The sequence below is a fragment of the Onthophagus taurus genome, chromosome 8 (assembly GCF_036711975.1).
Source record: "Onthophagus taurus isolate NC chromosome 8, IU_Otau_3.0, whole genome shotgun sequence".
In the NCBI taxonomy this organism is placed as follows: Eukaryota; Metazoa; Arthropoda; class Insecta; order Coleoptera; family Scarabaeidae; genus Onthophagus; species Onthophagus taurus.
In genome coordinates, this window is record NC_091973.1 from 721,168 (window position 1) to 742,197 (window position 21,030).

The window sequence follows — 21,030 nt, forward strand, 5'->3', positions numbered from 1 at the left end:
CTTTACTTTATGATAACAGCCCCGATGCACTAATCCTGTTAATCTTTTGTTTTAGTTACCGAAATGGTGGGATTCCATGCGTCAGTGGACAAGGCAACGGCTGCAAATATTAAATAAACGCTGTCGCGAACCCGGTGCCAATACGATGAATCCCAACGGTTTGGCGCTTTTCTGCACGTTCCTCGGCGTCACTCTGACATCAGGTAAAAAAAGACCAACGAAAGACAAGGCCTGGAGGTCGTGGCCGTCTATATCGCCGTTCGTTTTTTCACCACGCGTCCTGTCTTTTACACACATTCTCGCTTCTCGGGCTCCCGATTTTAGTTTTCGGACGGTAAAAAAGGAATCGATAGCCCGGTTAATACGCTAGAAAATCCGAACAGATGTTACACACTCGACGACCTCCTATGGCCTCGTTCTTCAGACGACGGTATGCGTATTAATCTTTGCAAAAACGGGATTCACGAATATTTGATCGATAAAAAAATTATTAAAATTAAAGAATTTAAAGCCGGCAATAGAGATCATTAAATTAATTAAGCGATTAATGACGAAAGTCTTTGAAGGGATGATGTTTTTGTGTTGCGGTGAGAGTTTCACAAGGTGTTTTTAAAGTGGATTAACCGTTGGGAGCTAAAGGGAAATGGGAGAGTCGTCGAGCCTGCACGTAGGATGATTTTCTAAACACTGAAAATTAAAGGAAGTTAATTTGGGAAGCTTATCTTTTACCAGCAACGTTTCCTCCACTAGCGGTGGATGGCCCCGCGTCTCCAAATGTGACACGATCACAATGTCCATTGTCTGCAGTGTCACGTAACGAAACTTATCTTAATTTCCTTGCCTGTGCGTAGATTATACGTGGGGAATCGATCTACGGGCGGACGAGGGCTCAAAACTTTCGAATTTCAAGCGAAAACTTGGTGAAGTTATCGGTCCGCCATAAAACTTAATTAACGTTAAAATCTCCGCAACATAATAAAAGTGCCTTTTTAGTAAGTATAAATAATTCTTGGGACTTACTAAATCCCCGGATCATATTTTCGGGCCGCTAGTTACTTTTTCCGCGCCAATGCACTCAAAGAAGGGGTGTTTAACCCCCATTTCACGTACATCTAGGCATTTTGGGGTAATAATTTTTGTCCCGTAATTTATTTTTGTAAGATTAAATGTCACGGGCTCAACCAGGCTGCGGTTTCAGACCCGCCGATTACGGTCCGCACGGCCCCAGATCGAATCCGCTTTCCCCCTCCTCCACTTCCATGGCACGTTACGTGGAAAAATAACTCCGGGGTTTATTATGGTTTGGACATTTTTTGCAAAGAGAAAGAACCTTTCAATTTTCCTCCTCGCCATCTATATCCGCGTTCCTTCGCTCGAACTTCTGTTGCGCCCAACATTGTATCAAAGTGAACCAGATGGACCAACCGCTTTTTACTATCTTGTTTTTGGTTGCGCGGAAACTCCTTTGTCTGATTTCTTATCGAATACTTTTACGAATGATTCTTGATTTATTTCAAAAAATCAAAATGGAAACGAAATTTGATTCTGCCTTTCTGGGAACGAACGTGCGGACTAACAGATACAATGCTAATATTAAAAGCATCATGGGGATGCATGCACAGGCCTGATAGCAGTTCGCTCACCACTCGATTAATCCATTGCTATTCAGCCAGGCCCAACATTCACGGGGTCATGCAAATTTCGCGATGCGGATAAGTGGACCGGCCCGGTCCTGAACGTCACGCCTCCGACCAACGTTAAGCCTCTTTACTTAGGGGTTGTTACTTTTGTGGAAATCAAGAACTGGTAATTGTAACCACCACATAAAATTAAAAGAGTGTTCGATTAGAAATTAGGAATTCGCTTCGAGTAGTTCGTACCTCAGTACTTCGTTCGATGTCTAGACAGGATTTGCAAACTTTCTACGCTCGAAAACCCACGCCAAAAACCCCACAGAGCTCGCCGACAACGCGCCATCAACTATCTCGCTTCCGCGACCCGCCCGTGTCGTCAAGTGCCTCGAACAAATCTCATAAACTAATATGAACTTTGAGTTCACAATGAATATTTAACGCCGAAGATAAACACAGATTATTACAGTTTTTCGATCCGCCGTTGTGCTCTTTTCGCCACAATTTGCCCCAACCTCTCGCCAACGGCTTCAATGGATTAAACGTCGAACGATGGACAATATCTGATCGGAAATTATGCTACAATGCTCTTGGTTTATAGCCGGGTAAGCAATAGGAAGTTCCAGTGCATGATACACTAATTTTAGTGGACTATTGTTCAAGAACGATCCGCATTATCCTCGCAACCAAACACGTTTCCTTACTATCATCGCCGAAACAATTATTTTATTATTTTTTCTAATGAAGAGTTAAGATTGAAGAAAGTTTTGGCTTTAAACCTTCTTCTTCTTCGGCGGTTGTGTCGTATTCGAAGAGAAAATCCGTTCCAAGTACCGTTTGTTTGAATGAATACGTAATGGAAGACTGAGAGCATAGTTGGTAAATGTACTTTTTGCAATTTCGCCGGCGTATAAAGTTATATAGAGAGAAGAGTTTCGGGGCTGAAACGATTGCCTGGTACAGTTGCGGGGCTGCGTTAAAACCTTACTTAATCCAGGATTAGTGATGTCGGAGTAGCTGCAATACTAATTTGTTGATTCCGCTAGGGTGACACTGAATTATAGGGTATCCGGGATGAGCCCACCCTGGAAAAGGGGGGACCAAACGGGAGGTCTCGACGGCCCCGCATGCACCGGTCCCGCTACGAACATTCTTGCAACGGTGACACTAAATAGTTAGGAGGTTATTTAAAGCAATGCCGAAGGGGTGTTAGCGCAATATCGATACGCTGATATTTTAGGAATTTAATATTGCACTAAACGCGTTCGTGAAACGGATTTTCTGAAGTTCGAACTCAACCCTTTTTCACTCCAACAATTTTTTACAACCCCATTTGTTTTCTTTAATTTTTTGCTTAATAAAGTCTTAACTTTCCCGCCATTACAGTTGATCCTATGACCACGTGGCGGAGAACAAAGGAATTACACCCGGGAAATCGATAAAAACCAATTTGTATTTGAAAGAGAAAGGGTTTTCTGTTAATTTGACAGATGACAACACACCGAACCGCTCATTATTATTCAAAAAAAAACAAAGCAAATAACTTAAAAAAACGCAAAATGTATGAAAAATTTAAAGAAAAGTTGATGTAGGAATTGGAAAACCATTGTTGGGACGAATATAATTTTGAAGGAATTGGATTCAAGAGCTGTAAAGAATTGATGATGGTAATATATTTCTGGACGTATTAGACGTGGCGAAGGTTGGATATTACTGAAAACGCGTTTCATGTTTCTATCTGGCATTTATGGACCAGTGCCCTCTTAGATTGACTCTGTGTAGACGTGTGTTCCCGGCGAGTTGTAGGTCGACCAAGGGACGGGGGATTTCAGAGAAAGATAGAGGTCGACGGAGAGAGGGTTCTCTGCTATCATTTGAATCGCTGGCCCAACTTAACCGAGACTCAATTTACTAGCGGATTAAGACATTCGTAGCTATTCAGTATCCCCGTCGAACAACTGGCGTAACGGTTCTTAATAAACGAAGACTATGTCATTGTTTCGGACCATTAAATTTCAACTACCGGATGCCAGACTCGAGCCTGGCTTACGTACACAGTGTTTTTGAGTTAACTGCATCCGCGCGATCTCAAATTGTTCCACGTTAAACACCGCCAACCCCTTTCCGCGTACCACCCCCGACCCGTCCCGCTCCAACACGCGCCAACCTACGAACACAGCACTAACGAATTTTACCGAATATCACACGTTCCTGCATATGATTAAGTTTAACTATTAAAAGGACGCATTAAACCGCAATGCAATTACGCCAAAACAGGTCGCAAATGCTCTCGCTCCTACAAAAATCACGTCTATTTATTTTTCTTTCTCATTTAACTACCACAATTCCACCCTTTCTTTAGCTTAACCTCGTGTCATATCTCCTCGACACCTTAACTATCATAATCTAAATAACCCCACATTATTACGTAACATCAAAACAACCTCTAATTTATATAAATAAATGACCGTTACGACTCTTCCCCATATATCTCACTATTTTTATATTTAGATTTCATTTAATTTTTATTACATTCATTAATTTTCATATTCAAAGTATAGTGTATGGAACCAAATACGCAAATCGCGTATTACAATACCAATGTTGTGATATTGGTTGCATACTTGCAATGATGACGTCGGGTACGATAATTAATTAACTGTACGCGTTAGTTATAACCGTTATATAATGATCGGGAAAAGTTGAGTGTAGGCCACTCTAGTTAATTACTAAGAGCTTCGTCTTTAAACTGAAAATGCGGCTTAGAAAACATTTTGGTGGTGGAATATCGAATCTCTTCTCTTATTTTTTCCCTACTTGATTTTTCAAATATTCCATTATTACATTTTTCGCCGTAAGCACCAATGTCAACCGTTTAAATTTATAATTTACATCTACGGTAGTCATGAACGCAATAAAAAACTAAACTCTGTAATTACAGAACAGTGACGCAAAATCATTTTTCCATTTTTTTTTTTAAATGTTGTTTGATGGGAGAATTAAAAAATATAAAAGGTAAAAATTTTTCTAAATCAACTAAATGAATGTGTTGAAGTATTTTGAAATATTGAGTGGGCATCAGATCTTTGAAAGTTGTTCCATACGGAAATGTATGAAAAAGTTTTGGGTCGGAAGAGGAAATGGAAGTCGTCGTTGTTGTGAATCCGACGGCTGGTGAAGGCACGGTACCGGGCACGGAATGTGACAAATGAGACTTATTTACATCGGAATGTTGCTTATTAAATATTTAATCGGATAGAGAGTATGGGTAGGGGACCAGAAAGTACGCACGGGGGCGCTGGTGTCGTCGACGAGGGTGACGGCGGCGCGAATTCGGTCAAACGTATAAAGGTGCCCTGAATGGCCGGCGCTATCGTACTGATGTGCAACTTCACAGATGCGGTTTAAACAACAGAGTCTGATAGCATTCAGTTCGCGCCACCCCCTACTGTATCGTGCCGGCGCCTTCTCTCAATCCCGTCGGTTCCCTCGTCCCCGTTCCCGACGTCCCCGACGCTTCACCGCCGCCACCTCCCTACACCCGACGCCGCACGGACCCTTCCTACCCCGTCACTCACGGGAAACGTCACTTCTGGCACAGTAAATCGCAAAATCATTCGACTGGATACTTTGTGAAAAGCTCTGGTTGTACAGTATCTTTTAAGGTTCTCAACTCTTAGTGCACGAGAGAAGACTTTCGGATTAGAGCTGCCAGCGACATTATTTAAGACTTTCCCCGGGACTTCCGACGCCCTGGCCCTTTCTCTAACCCTCTGGCCTCACCCCGAACGACATCCTCAACGTCGAAGTGACGAATTTCCAGAAGAGAAAAAAGTTCCCGCAATTATTGCCGCCCCCGGACCGCTTTTAAATACCCGGCTCGCGGCGGCCTCCCCCTAATGCCGAATATGAATTTCAAGTGGAAAAATTCCTACGGAATTATCATCCCCGGCAGCCGCACGCCACCCTGCCGCGCCCGAAGCCTCCAACCATCTCTGTCTTTACCACGTCCTCCTCCTACATTTCAAACGCTGTGTCCTACGATAGAACTACGTGTAGACATCTCCCAAGGTCGAATGTAAAAACGGCGAACGGATCTCGCCGCTGTTTGGGGCGTCCTCTTAAATAGATTCCATTTCCATGTCCCCATGAATTTCAAATCTTAACCCCTTTACGTGTTACAGCATGTTTCCTGTCTACAAAAAGTTTTTTTAATATCAAAATTCAAATTCTACGATTTCTTTTTTGACGTAATGAATGTCGATAATACAGTGTGTTAATTAATTATCGTACCCGACGTCATCATTGCAAGTATGCAACCAATATCGCAGTATTGGTATTGTAAGATAAAGTATCGTAATAACAACGATGAAACTGACGTTAACTTTACGTTTAATGTCGAACAATTACTATGAGGTTAACTGGACATAAACATAGCCCGAAGTGGGAGTTTAGTGATGTTTCTGGACACATCACAAAATTATCGGTATTTACGGATATTATCGTGGATGTCACCGGTCTCATGTGACAATCGAAACGTGATCGCATTCAGCGGGATACACCGTTTTGTTTAATCAATTTTTTTATTAAATATCAAAAAAAATAAATAAATAAAAGAGATAACGTTTGTGTCGTTTTTTTTTGTATTAGTTTCTTGGGTGTTTAAAACTCCGCCTTAATAGGAATTTGCTGGAGTAGCGGAAATGAAGACAGAAACGGGAAAATGTAATATGTGAAAATCGATAGTATCCAATACGGAGCCTTAATTGCATTAAAGGAAGTGTTTAAATCCAAGTAAAAATGCGCACGAGTAGATTTACTTGAAACCTATCGCAAAATGAAATAAAATCACGATTTGATCGCGATAATGGAAGATGTAGGGACACCGTCGTTTAGTACATTAACGGATTTATTTTCCGATAGGAGCGAAAATAATGCGTCGGCGAAACTCCGACACAATCGAGAATTTATTAATAACGTCTGATGAAAATTTCATCTTGAAAGGAATTCGAAGCTTTAATAAAGTTCTTTCAAAAAGTTTCGCATAGGTCACGTGATTTTGAGACAAACTAATAGTGAAAAATAGCGAAAACTATCGTGCAGTTAATCAAAAGATTTCAAATCCGTGCCCGAGGGCAAAGTTACCCCAGTTCGCGAATAATTATTATATCTTTATATGGGTTGCTTTAGTGTCGCGCCGTCGAGGACGTCGGGTCACCAGTGCCTTTAAGTCAAGGCACGTCCGTTTCCTTGCGAATAGTTTTCAGTGCTTCGCTACTAGCGAAAAACTCGCCAAACATACGGCCTCCCTTAAAGCAATATTGATTTCAGAATCGGGCCGTGGTAAATCCCTATTATTTCTTTAACTCTATCATCATTCCCGGGGAATGGTACGGCACTCAAGCCTTCCATTTTCTAGAGCCGACAAGCTGAAAATCTGCAATGAATTTGGATACACTCCGGCTGCTGCCTTAGCTCCCTTAGCTACCCCTATCTAACGCTCCTCTCTTCCAATAATATATATACACCCTACTTTTCCTACGATTTACCATTCTTCCCGGAAATCCACTTTAGAATAAAATTTTTCACCGCTTCAAATTAAATTTATTTTTGCGTCGGCGCGCCACAAAGGAACCTCAACCGATATTTTTCTATTCCTGCAACGTGTGTACACCTTTTGACCTCTTAAATTTCTAGAAAAATACAAACCTTATCAAATAGGATTCCCACTACACCCTTTTGAAACACTCTATTCAACCCACAAAACGCCGGGACCTTGTTAACGTTCGCTTTCAAACTCACCAAGATGCATTTCAAACGATATTTACACTCAAATATTCTTTGTTTTCTATTTTTAAATTCTACTTCATTTTGTTTATTTTAAAAATATTATATAGATAATATTTCATTATATACAGCGTGTTAATTAAGTATTGGCTGCCTATCTCAATATGTTGTGGTAGCATTGATAATTTTAAATTAGTAACCAGATTTTGACAGCTAATCGAAAATTACTGTTGTGCTTTGATTATATATAATATGGATTGAGCCAACGAGAGAGATAGCTTGCGCAAGGTGATCGAACCGAGATAGACATAGAAGCGTACGGCCATATAATGGGTGTACTGATAGAAGTGAGATAGATATAGAAGCGTACTGACATATAATATATCTATCTTTGTTACACTTTCACATTATCGCTTTCCATCTGCGTCTATTCACCTTGAGCAACATTTTTGTTAGTAGATATATTCAGTTAGCTCAATCCATATTATATATAATCAAAGCTGTTGTGATTATCATATACTTTGTTTCTTTTTTTCTTTTTAAATAAATAATATTAAATATAGTTGACATTTCGATTAAATTGTAAGTAGAATAATAGAGATTGTCTATCGAATGTTAAGAAAGAGTAAAGAATAACACAATAAGTAGGTTTTCTTGTTTTCCAGGTCAAATGACGGACCCAGAACCGGAGTTCCTGGCGCCCCTAGAGAACCACACGGTGACACAAGGGAGAGATATTTACTTCACTTGTGTTGTCAATCACCTGTCATCGTACAAGGTACGCAGAACGAAGTTGGGACTATTATTTTTTGAAGAGCCATAGGTTTGGTGGCGATTATTGCTGATCCAGGCGTATTTCCGTTAGTTTTTATGGAAGGCAAACCCGTAAAATTGCCGCATTCGCGGCCGGGTTAACATATTACACAAAATCGGTGCTGACACCGGCATCCCTGGACGTTGCCCAAAGTGCTTTGCCGATGAAATGTGATCCGTATAGTTTTCATAAAACTCCTGGCCAACTCGGCCGCTAGGACTATTCGCGTTCTCTTTTTGCCGGCCGCTTCGGTTTCGTTTACGTGCTACGTTTCCATTGAAATCGGCGGCCGTTTTGAGGACAATCGGGGATCGGCCGACAATTGCGTTGACCCAGCACCCTCTCACTTGTCCTACCGAAAATTCCAAGCCGATCTCTCCATTATCTCACACCGCGGACGGGAGTTAACGAAAAACGATCGCACCGCGTGATTTCGTTTATCACCCACCGCCTATACGCGACTGATTGCATTGTGCGCCCCGTAAGATAGTACACAAAGACCCCAATCAGTCGTACCGTCGAGCACTTATTGAATTTTCTTTATACCGACGACGTCCCTTAATATAATCATTTCGTAGTATTTTCGGGCCCTCGGGCGTTGTCAAAACTTTGTCACGGACTGTACTTGCCACCCCAAAATTAAGTTAGATCTCAGGTAGTTTTTACCACTCCTCACGAATAACAACTTTATATCACCAACCACAACTTTTATTCAATTTTAAAACCACCTACATTACAGTTTTAGCCATTATAACCCATTTCTTTGATTATGTATAATTGAAAATTTTAGGTAGCTTGGATCAAGTCAGATACAAAGGCGATTTTAGCAATTCATACTCACATGGTGGCACAAAATTCCCGGCTCTCGGTGACTCATAACGGTCATAATACGTGGAAGCTGCACGTTTCGAACGTGCAAAAGAACGATTCGGGTACGTATATGTGCCAGATTAACACGGACCCGATGAGGAGCCAGATGGGTAACCTGGAGGTGTTCATTCCTCCGGACATTTTGAACGACAACGAATCGTCCGAAGGAGGCGGAGTAGCGGTCGAAGGAGGAACCGTCAGACTGAGATGTCACGCAGTTGGCGTCCCGGATCCGACGGTGTCTTGGCGTCGAGAAGATAGCCGGAACATCGTGTTAAGACAAGAAGGGGGTCGGGATAAAAAAGGTAAGGATAAGTAAGTTTCTCCGGGCGTCGGTGGTAAAGCTCCTTATTTACGATCAATTGAAATAATATCTCATTGGCGGCTGAGACAGCTGGCGTGCCGGCTAATCCTAAGACGTCCCGGTGGAGATCGTCGACGCCGACGTTGCCGTCGTTTTCAGTATTTGCATTCGCCGGGAATATGTGCAATGAAAAATTCAAGTTGAGCATCTATCGGTAGTTCTGACAACTCTCGCGCCGCTGCATTTTGCTTCCGATAAATCCGGCCTCATTTAAATTTCAAATCGGATATTATCTCCAGGAGTTCGCCAAATTCGTCCAAGGTGTAACATGATCCATTTTTGCCGTCCTCTCGCACTTTCGTCGTCGCACTCAATTATTAATTTGTCCGGCGGCGGTTTGTTTGTTCTTTTTAGTTCGATCCGTGCGGGGCGCGTTCCATCAAGCGCACACCGTCCCTGCTCGTGGCGTTTATGCCAGCAGGGGACCCAAACTCGGCTAAACATTTGTCTTTATTTTTCCGATTGGCCGACATTAGCCAGACCTCGATTATTTCCTGCCGTTTTAAAATATCGTAACGTATGATCGCCCGCTCACATATACGTGTACGACCACCACTGCTTCTGACAACGGATAATATATCTTCACCCCTACCTTTCCTTTCTCCAACTCAGTCTACCAACCAATAATGTTGTCTTATTCCTCCATTATTTCCGTAGTTTAGCTTATAACATGGTTTTTATTTAAATATAAATACTTGCACATTAATTGTAATTGGAATTCTAATGGGGTGTGATATTACCACGTCGGACCATGTTAATAACAATTAGCACAAAGGAATGCCGCACGTGGGTGCAATTTGCACGTGGTTAATTCCGTAATAATAAGGTTTAATCGAATAGGAAATAATTGCGATGTTCAGACGTTCATTTGGATGAATGAAAAGGTGAGAGCGCAACCAAGAAGTACGGGAATCATAATTTGAACTCGGTGTTTAGAAAAACTGGGAGGCGATTAAAACGAATTTAACTGAAAAAAGATCCTTATCAAAGGATCCTCTCCAAATTCAAATATTAAATTTCACCCTTTGGTAAGGTTAAAATGAAATTTTGCACCTAGGCCGGGACAAAAGGCGCACTCTATATTATTTTATCCCTCGGATTCATACCTTCCCAGATATTAAACGGGGTCACGTGAAAGAATGAGAAGACATTTGCGGAGTTGTCACGATTAAAGGATTTAAATACGAGACGGAGGGAGATAGCGTCGGTTTCCATCGCTTTTCGAGTTTATTCCGGCGACATAAAGGCGTTTAGGGTTGTTTTAAACATCGGTACTCTTTGCAAATATCGTAGGATTCTCGTTTAATTTAAGGGAGAAGAAATACCGATCAACTTAAAGGGGTTCTTATGTTCGAACATTTTGTTTATCTCGCACAGTTGCGATCTGCTAAAGGTGACGCATTCGGAATCTACTTTAGGTAGGGCACGATAAGGGAATTTACCCGCATTGTTTGCAGGCGCATTGTCCGCGTGGCGTGCATATCACATTTTCTAAAATTATTTCTACCTGAATAAATCTCCGCGTTTATTCACGACACCTCGCGAGACTTATCTTCCCTACATTTTTGACGGCTCGTTTTTGAGCGTTTATTTCTCGTATCTAAAAGAATTTCGTAGCGCATTTCAATAAATTCGCGTCAGACCAATTTTTTTCTTTATTTCTTTCAGTACTACGGTCCTTCGAGGGTGACACACTCGTATTGACCAACGTGCAAAGGACCGACATGGGTTCTTATCTCTGCATAGCCAGCAATGGTGTTCCACCCACAGTCAGCAAGCGCTTTACAGTTCGTGTTCACTGTAAGTCCACAATCCTCGACAAATTCGCTTAAATCACAATATTTAATACCACGCTCGTCTTTATCCCACAGTCCATCCTTTGATCAGAGTATCGAACCAGCTTGTCGGAGCTCCGGTAGCTAGCGATGTCCTGGTCCAGTGTTACGTCGAAGCTTCTCCCAGAGCCATGAACCATTGGATGAGGGACAACGGTAAGGCCTACTTCCCCAGAGACCAGCTTAACCCCGTATACCCTGTTACGCCCACGAATGTATATTACACCTTTAGGTTCAATCCTTTCACCTTTTAGAACTACAAATATATTTTTATTTTTTTCTTCTTTATATTTTATTTTCAAACATCAAAAATAATAATATATTTAACCAATATAAATAAAAAGAAGTAGTTGCATTACGGAGAAAATGAAACACCGCGATTTTGGATTTTCCACATTCATTGTGTACACCTCGATCGCGCTTTATCTTTAATGGTCTCGTTTGGAGCACATCGGGCGCAAGCGACATTGCCTATAATCTCTCGCGACCATCTTCGCAGTCTTAGTACACAATAGTCGAAAACCTCACAATGAAAAGTGGATAAAGACCAACATCTTAATTTTATGATTTTTAGTTTTCGTGGTTTAATTGATTTGGCAACCAATCAAATTGATTTTCCTTTAGAACAAGATCACTTATTATTTAAATGGTTTGTATTAATGAAACTGCGAAAATCTTTCAATATGTCTTGACTACTTCAAAATTTTTCATCGGTTGGGAGAATGTAAAATATCTTCCTTCTCTCCTGTCTTTGGTCGCTTACCTCCCCTCACATCTCCACCTCTTCCTTTCCAACACTCCCCCAGAATCCCGTAGTATGGTCTTCTATCTATCATTTCTTCATATTTAACTGCTCAGAATATCCTGCCTCTTCCATCCCCACACTTCCGCCCCCTACATCATTGCACTCCTCACTAACCCATCAAATATAATCTTTCTCTTTCTGATGTCCCTTCCAAACACTCTCTCACCCCATCCCCAGACCTGTTAATTACACAAAAATACAGGGTGTCTCAGCGAGACCGGTCATTAGACGTTTCTGGGGTTCTGGCGAAAATAAAAATTTGAGAATTCAGACTTAACTATTATCAAAAAAACTAAACCGTCGGCCTCGAAAAGGGGCCGACGGTTTCGACGAAATCATTAAGCTCCAGAACCGTATTCAATTCAATTTACATTTAAATCGTAAAAAAAAACCTAAATAAATTAAAAAGACGTAAGATGGAAATTGTCGATAAGATATCAAAAGAATTATGTTATCTATTTAATACGCCGCACGTCTCTCAAGACGGCTAAATTCAAATGATTCTAGTTCTAGTCACAGTGCTAAGTAGCGCTAGTTAACACTAGATATCACTATATTCATAGTTTCTATTGAACTAATTACTTTCTAGGTCTAGTGTTAATTCTAGTTTTACACTAACACAATCACTAGAACTAACAAAAGACCTAAAACTAGAATCATTCGGGTTTAGCCGTCTTGAAAGACGTTCGGCTAAATCCGAATGTTTCTAGTTCTAGGTCTTGTGTTAGTTCTAGTCACAGTGCTAACTAGCGCTAGTTAGCACTAGATATCATTACTTAATTATATTCTATATATAATTATTTCTATTGAACTAAAACTAGAACTAACACTATACCGAGAACTAGAAACATTCAGGTTTAGCCGCACGTCTTTCAAGACGGCTAAATTTAAATGATTCTAGTTCTAGATCTTGTGTTAGTTCTAATCACAGTGCTAAGTAGCGCTAGTTAACACTAGATATCACTATATTCATAGTTTCTATTAAACTAAAACTAGAACTAACGCTCTGAAGACGCACGGCATAACCGATACTTTCTAGGTCTAGTGTTAGTTCTAGTTTTACACTAATACAATAACTAGAACTAACAAAAGACCTAAAACTAGCATCATTCGGGTTTAGCCGTCTTTAGAGACGTGCGGCTAAACCCGAATGTTTCTAGTTCTAGGTCTAGTGTTAGTTCTAGTTTTACACTAACACAATCACTAGAACTAACAAAAGACCTAAAACTAGAACCATTCGGGTTTAGATGTCTTGAAAGACGTTCGGCTAAATCCGAATGTTTCTAGTTCTAGGTCTAGTGTTAGTTCTAGTTTTACACTAACACAATCACTAGAACTAACAAAAGACCTAAAACTAGAATCATTCGGGTTTAGCCGTCTTTAGAGACGTACGGCTAAACCCGAATGTTTCTAGTTCTAGGTCTAGTGTGAGTTCTAGTTTTACACTGACACAATCACTAGAACTAACAAAAGACCTGAAACTAGAACCATTCGGGTTTAGCCGTCTTGAAAGACGTTCGGCTAAATCCGAATGTTTCTAGTTCTAGGTCTTGTGTTAGTTCTAGTCACAGTGCTAACTAGCACTAGTTAGCACTAGATATCACTACTTATATATATTCTATATATAATTATTTCTATTGAATTAAAACTAGAACTAACACTAGACCGAGAACTAGAAACATTCAGGTTTAGCCGCACGTCTCTCAAGACGGCTAAACCCGAATGATTCTAATTTTAGGTTTTGTGTTAGTTCCAGTGATAGTATTAGTGTAAAACTAGAACTAACACTAGACCTAGAAGTAGAAGTTTGATACTTTCTAGTTCTAGATCTAGTGTTAGTTCTAGTTTTAATTGTTATGCAGCGCTAGATTGTCATATATTTTTATTGAAGTATAAGTAAAATTAAACAGTAGACGAACAACTAGCATCATTCGGGTTATAGCTTGTTTTGATAAATTGATTATACAGGGTGGTTCAGTTTTTAATCGGGAAACTTTACTAGGACGTAGTACTTGCCAAAATAACACAAGTTTTTTTTATGAACATAGGGTCGCAACTCTTTTGTTTTCGAGCTATGAGCTGTCAAAGTTGAGCCAAAAATTTACATTTTATCTTTTATTTCGGGTATGAGTAAACCATAGAATTTGGAATTTTGTATGTATGTACTACTAGTTAATATCTTATTTTCAACCATACCTTAAACTTCCCTAGCGCCCTCTAAGGGGATGAAATTCACAACCCCTTTGATTTTTTTATAACAACTTCTTAACGCCATATAATATTAACATAAAAAAATATGGGTTGTAAAGCTTATTCATTATTGGTACTTTTTTGTGTCTTTAGTTTTCTCCTTAAAGATAATAGTTTTAGCGTAAAAAAATAAAATATGTTAAATTGTACTGTAAAGCGCTGCTATTATTAAAAAAATTTTTTCTTTATGGTGGCTATTATAGGTTGCACTTACTAGAATTTAGTACTAACTAAATAACACCAATTAATTGTGATTGTCATAAAAAAAAAACATAAATAAGATTAATGCCTGTCTGAACAAATTACGTTGTTTTAAACAATATTAAAAAATTAATACTCTTGCTTAATAACCGTCAAAAATTATTAATAACCAGCAATAATTATGAGGATTCACTGTAAATGAAACTTACAAGTTCTCAGAACCAACTTTCAAATTCTACGGTTTACTTACAGCCGAAATACAAAACAAAATGTAAATTTTTTTCTCAACTTTGCTCGCTCATAGCTCGAAAACAAAAGAGTTGCGACCCTATGTTTATATAAAAAATTAGTGTTATTTTGGCAAGTACTACATCCTAGTAAACTTTCCCGATTAAAAACTGAACCACCCTGTATATTCGCTGTCTCAATACTAAATAATTATTTAGAAGACAAAGTGGCGATGTTTCATCTTTTCTAAATGCTTACAGTTTTTAAAATTTTCATCCTGGCTTAGAATTTAATTCACAACTTCATATGTTTTAATTAATTTTGTTATGATTGGTACTTATGATTTGACACAACCTTGAAATGCTAAGTAAATAGGTAAAATATATTAATGTTTTGACTGCAAGTAGGATTTGCGTTAAAACCCGCATTTAAATATTAAGATGTCATTTGTGTTACCTTGATGTCGATAACGAGATGTTTATCTCGTTAAGGGAATTATTGCGTTTCATGCATTACTAGAGTAGAATCTGGTTGATGGATTAAGTAAACATCAACAGGCCGAATAATAATTAATACGAGTATAGGTATATTTTTGAATAACTTAGCTAGCGCCACCTATATTCGAGTTCTCAAACTATGTCTGGTAGATACTTATTAAGAATTCAAATTTTTAGGTGAAAAATTGATTTCAAATGAGAAATACGTAATGGAAGAAACAGTCCTAAACGAATACTCATTCCTGATGAATCTGACAATTCGAAGTCTGGAAATGCGAGATTTCGGTGGTTACGTGTGCACTTCTTCGAATGCATTGGGGAAAGCTGAAGGTACAATAAGGCTACAAGGTAATTCGGGAAAACTTTAGCTATAACCTTTTTATAAAATTCTGTAATCTTTTTTTATTTTATTTTAGAGCTACGTTTGCCGGTGAAAACTTCTACAACTACGATTTTACCTAAAGTAATCGATCCGAAGATAAGGAAACCTCTACATAAGGATAAACCAAAGAAGTACAAACCCCCGCGCAAAGGAAGAAAGGAATCTTACGATGACAAAGATGAAGATGATGATCAAGAAATGACAACGCCATCTGTTTATGAAGTAAAAACATATCAACCACTAACAACGTCGCAGATTGTTACTAGAAAACCGTGGATTATTCATAATAACGATGGAAATCAATTAGAAATTGGTTACCATCTATTGGTGATGGCGATTATGCATCACATTTTTTGTTAGAGACGCAGATCTCTCGACCAAATATGCTTAAATCAAAAAATAAATAAAAAAAGAAAATGACAAAAAAATAAAAAAAGTGTATGTCAAAATTTGAATTGTCTTCCTTAAATAGTATGCAAAGAGGCGTTTAACGAACTATAATTAAGAACTGAATTTTGCATATCACCGTTGTCGTGTCTTCCCCAAAACGAAATCGACTGTTAATCGAACCAATAATTTAATCATTTAATTGAATACCAAAAAAATAAACAGACAATAAGCTCAGTTTTGCGCTCAACGTTTGCGTCGAGTTTTAAAAACACGGACAATACGTCTTCCTTAAAATTTATTTTAACATCGGCCCAAATCATGCAGGGTTTTCCACGATTCATGTTTGAAATGAAATTCAAAAGTTTTTAAACAAAATTAATCATCGTGAAACACCCTGTAATTAAGTTGCATATAAAGGATGCTTAACGATATTTAAAATTTGATTAAAATGTTATAATGAATGTATCGTTGAGCCACCCTGTATATGTATTTTAATCCAAACGATTAATTAAGTTGGCAATAACAATATTAAGTATGATCTAATTTGTTGTCAACCTGGATTTTAAAATTTGTTGCTTTTTTTTTTAAATTTTTGTAAATAATAGGCAATGATATGCATTATGTATATATGTTTGTTGTTAACAAATAAATAAACGAAGAAAATGTAAATATATTAAAAGAAGTATATGAACGTCAGCGTTTCTTTCTCTGTTGGTTATAAATAATATTATAGTTTTTTATTTTCGTATAGTTTCTACGAACTTTGAAATGTGTATTTTTGAACCTTTTTATATACATGCTCCATCTACGTAATGGATAAGCGGTCGTATTAAATGATACGATCGCAATAACCATCAAGTAGCCATATCGTGACACAACGGATGTAATGGATAGTACAATTATATTTGATTTAACAAGAACAATATTTGAGTTAGATGGAGTATTTACACATACAGGGTGGAATTAAAAAATCTTTCTTTTTCGAAATATTTTTTGTAAGAGAGGTGAACCGACAATATTAGGAGATACACCCTGAAGATACACAATCAAATATTTATAGCTATAGCTTAGCAAGTGTAGCATATTGAACTGTTTAAAAAAATAATAAAAATACATATAAAAAAATAAAAATACGTATAAAAGATACATGTAAAACAAATAATAAAATACATGTAAAAAAATATCTGTTATTACTATATACAAGTAATAGTTGGTGTAATAATGTGATCGTATTGCGTTATTAAATTTTATTTTGTGCATCAAAATTTCTTTTCAAACCCTCAACAACATTATTAAATTACTGAATCGACTTGTATTACTGACAATAATAAAATCAATAAATCATTTTTATCGGTGAGACTTGAAATCTTTTAATCACCCCCTAAGAACGTAACTAAAATCTAAAATTATCCCCACCTTCATATCACCCCAACTCGCATCGAATTAAATCTTTATCAATTTAAAATTTAAACAGCTCAAATAAACATCGCCCTCTTTCGGTTAGTTGCCACAATTCAAGTTTCAACTAACATCAAGTAATCAGAATTCTATAACATTTCAAGATAAATTTAGAATCTCTTTGCAAGATGGGAGATCACCCCCAAACAGAAAGTTAAAATATCAACAAAAAAATCGTAGTATTTAAAGATGAAAGGGTGATTTTTTTTCTAATGGAAAAGTGGGGGAAAGCACTCCACGGTTACTCCATCGAAGCGTATAATTGTCCTTAAGACGAACTTCTGATGCACGCTGCTAGAGGGGTTTTAACCCAGATGGGACAATGGCTGTAAAATTGAAATTAAATGAGGTATAAACACTTGAAATTGATATTTAAAAGAGGCAAGCAAGATAATCCGGGCACCGACTGCAAGGGGGAACGATTTGATTTAAGAAACTGTTTTCCACCCTTAATGAGCATGACCCAGACCAATGGTCCGCAAAATTATTATTTCTCGCCTATTTTATTTAGTAAATTTTTTCCTTAAAAGTCGTTATTGAATAATGAAGTAGCCCTTTTACTTTTCGGGGAACCTCTTTTCGGTCGGAATTTTATCGATTCGCTTGGAAATTCCGAAACTATTTCAACGGATGCCCGGGAATCTCCCCTACGGAGATTAGACGATGCTCGAATCCCGGAAAACTGGACAAGAATGTATAGAGGTTTTGTGTTTTCGAACATGCACGATCCCAGAAAAAAGGAGCTTAACCGAAATAAACAAGAAAAAATTTAATTAATTGCAAGTTACGTGCTGTTGCTTTTTAATTTTTCTCATATTTTTTCCACCAAAAAAATCCTTACGGTATTCGCAGCCCCAAACGGTAACAAGATTCAAAAAAAATCAAAAATGATGAGCTCATTTCAAAATTTGATCGAGAATTCTCAACGGAACACACGCAATGGGAAAACATTTCGCGCCGCGACATCGATTTTACAAATTATCCAAATACGTACCCAGAAGTATCTTAGCAATTTAATTCAGTTAATTGCTTCGTGCCCTAGGTGTAAAGCTAAATCATTATCTTAATTAGCTAAAGTTTCAAACTTTCACAGTTTCCCGCTCCGTTGTTGTTGTGTTTACTCGAAAATATTATTACCTTTGAAATTTAATTTAATTTTCATTTTTATTTTATTATTTAAATACAATATTAATATTTTTTATTAACTAAGTGATTGAACATCAAGGTTCTAATATGCATCCGCAGTTTCCTAAATCATATGAAGATGACAGATTCCACGAAAGAGAAGGTAATGATGTTAGGCACTATTATTATTATTGTAACTTTAGCCCTCCAAATCTTTTGAGCAAATATAGGTACTTAATGAACCTTAGTAATGCTCCAAGGTCTTGTTCCATTATGTCGGTAAGTGTCAAAAGAGCTTTACCGCAAATGTTGTGTTTTAGCCGTTTCTGACTCGTCGTTGCAAAGTAGACAAGTTTGATCCTCAGCTTGTCCAATGTGGAAAAGGTGGTATTTTAGGGGTAAGGAAACCTGAGAGCGTCCTTAGATCGCTTTGCTGAGGCATAAAACTTCTTTGCTTTTGTTTTGAGACGGAGTTATCATACTCTTCGATTGTCTGTGACTTGGAAGTTCTTTCCAGCATAAGCTGTTGGATATAAAACAATTAAGAACACCACTCAAATATAGCTATTAAATTAAAGAACTAATCTTATTGTATTTTTTGCAATAAACTAATAATTGTAGAGCCTCGGCCGTAAGCGACCTCGGCTTAATGAGGTTAAATCATATATTCTTCGAGGCAATATATGATATAAATATATTATATAAAACGAAATGTGAGAGTGTGGTTGTGTTAAAATGGGGATTAAAAGTTGGTCGTTTTAGCTTGACAAGAGGAAAGATTAGCACGTAATAGATTTAATAAACGTAGCGAAAACTGGGGGCCGCATGATTTAATACCTGCTATTGGTTATTAAACCTTCTCTTGCAGGCTCTTTGTAGTTTAGAAGTAAATTTAAAGCGGCTGAATTTAAAGTAGGCATTATGATGGGCGGATTATGTCGACGTTTAGAGAGTGTAGAGCGTAACGGTAATGCGGGTACGGTGAGGCATATTCGCTGTGTGGCACAGAGAAAGGCGTTTTATCAACGTCTGGGTGCACTGGGCGCGATGTATCGAGCAATTGCCGGCAAATGGGTCCTTGCGAGCCTTGACGGTCCACAAATAGATTACTATGGCTGGTACTCTATGAAATACGCGGATCGGCGCAACAATCCACTTTGTCGGGGGCCTACCGTAGATGAATTTTCAGGCTTCCGGGCTTTGGTCGGTACGTTTAATCGTGGTAGAACGCGTTGTAAAATCGCACGCAAACATTTTCCCCGGATCCACAACTAAACTTCGCGCCGAGTCCGATACCTGTTGAATCCGGTAAATTCGGTGACGCACCGGACGCGGTTAACTGTGCAGTAGTTTGTCTGAGATGCCCAAAGGACGATTTCATTGGTCCGTTCCAGAGTATTCTTAGTCGAAAGGACCGTTTGCTAATTGAGAATCAAGTGTGGTTCCTCCATTAAGCTCACGCGACGGTGAAACGGTCGTTCTGGCCCTTAAGACGAAAGAGTTATCCGCCGAAACCCATTAAAGACGTTTCCCCAACACGCACGGCTTTTAGACCGTCCGGAACCGAATGGAACGCTGCAATTCAGTCACGGTAACGTCAGAGACGATCGATTTATTGTCTTCCACTAGCAGGAATAATGTGATTTGAAATTAAATTTCTTTCCGCGACCCGCTCTGCTGTGCAAACGGCCGTTCAAAATCCAACGACCCCGCACGGAATACACGCGTCAACAAAAATCCGATATTATATTTCCCTTTGGAACACGAAATGTTTCTGGAATTTCATTTAGATTTTAACGCTTACAGTTGTAGATGCGGATTTTATTATTAAAACTCCTAATTGCACTTGCGTCTAATTTCGCAATTTTACGGATTCCTCATTCGAATTCTACACACATTACGTTCCGAGTTGGGCGCGTTTCAAATTTCAATCCATAACATACACTTTTCAGTTTATACCTACAAATTTATTTTTAATTAGAAGAGAAAACTGAAATATCGCCAAACAAATTATATTTTTACTAAAACTTTTATTATATTTTTTATTTATTTATTAATCATCGATTTTCCTTTTTAATAATCATTTTGAATTTTGAAATAAAACTTTTTCGAGTTATAAAAGAATGTTTTAGGTTATGTTATACCAAATTTAAAAGTTCCCCAGCGAACAACTTTTTTTATAACAAAATTTTCAAAATTAATTGAGGTTGAAAAAAAAGTTGTCGAGTTTTTTGGATTATAAAACAATATTTAAGGTTAGGTTATACCAAATTTTAAAATTCCCGGGTGAACTTGAATTTGATTTGTATTGAAAATTCGGTTATATAAAAAAATTCTTTTGTTCAAACTGTTTGTAATTACGAAATGAAACTTTTTTATGTTATAAAACAATA

General features: G+C 38.2%; 1 protein-coding gene across 1 annotated transcript in view; it reads left to right on the plus strand.

Moving 5' to 3' along the window:
• Positions 1-16,125, plus strand: part of LOC111414227 (lachesin-like) — a 30,008-nt gene extending 13,883 nt beyond the window's left edge. The window contains exons 2-8 of the mRNA XM_071198512.1: positions 56-203; positions 8,084-8,196; positions 9,023-9,407; positions 11,135-11,266; positions 11,338-11,457; positions 15,460-15,630; positions 15,699-16,125. Of these exons, the coding sequence (XP_071054613.1) occupies positions 77-203; positions 8,084-8,196; positions 9,023-9,407; positions 11,135-11,266; positions 11,338-11,457; positions 15,460-15,630; positions 15,699-16,024 (1,374 nt within the window). The 5' untranslated portion in view covers positions 56-76 and the 3' untranslated portion in view covers positions 16,025-16,125. The remainder of the gene's footprint in view (positions 1-55; positions 204-8,083; positions 8,197-9,022; positions 9,408-11,134; positions 11,267-11,337; positions 11,458-15,459; positions 15,631-15,698) is intronic.
• Positions 16,126-21,030: the final 4,905 nt, after the last annotated feature.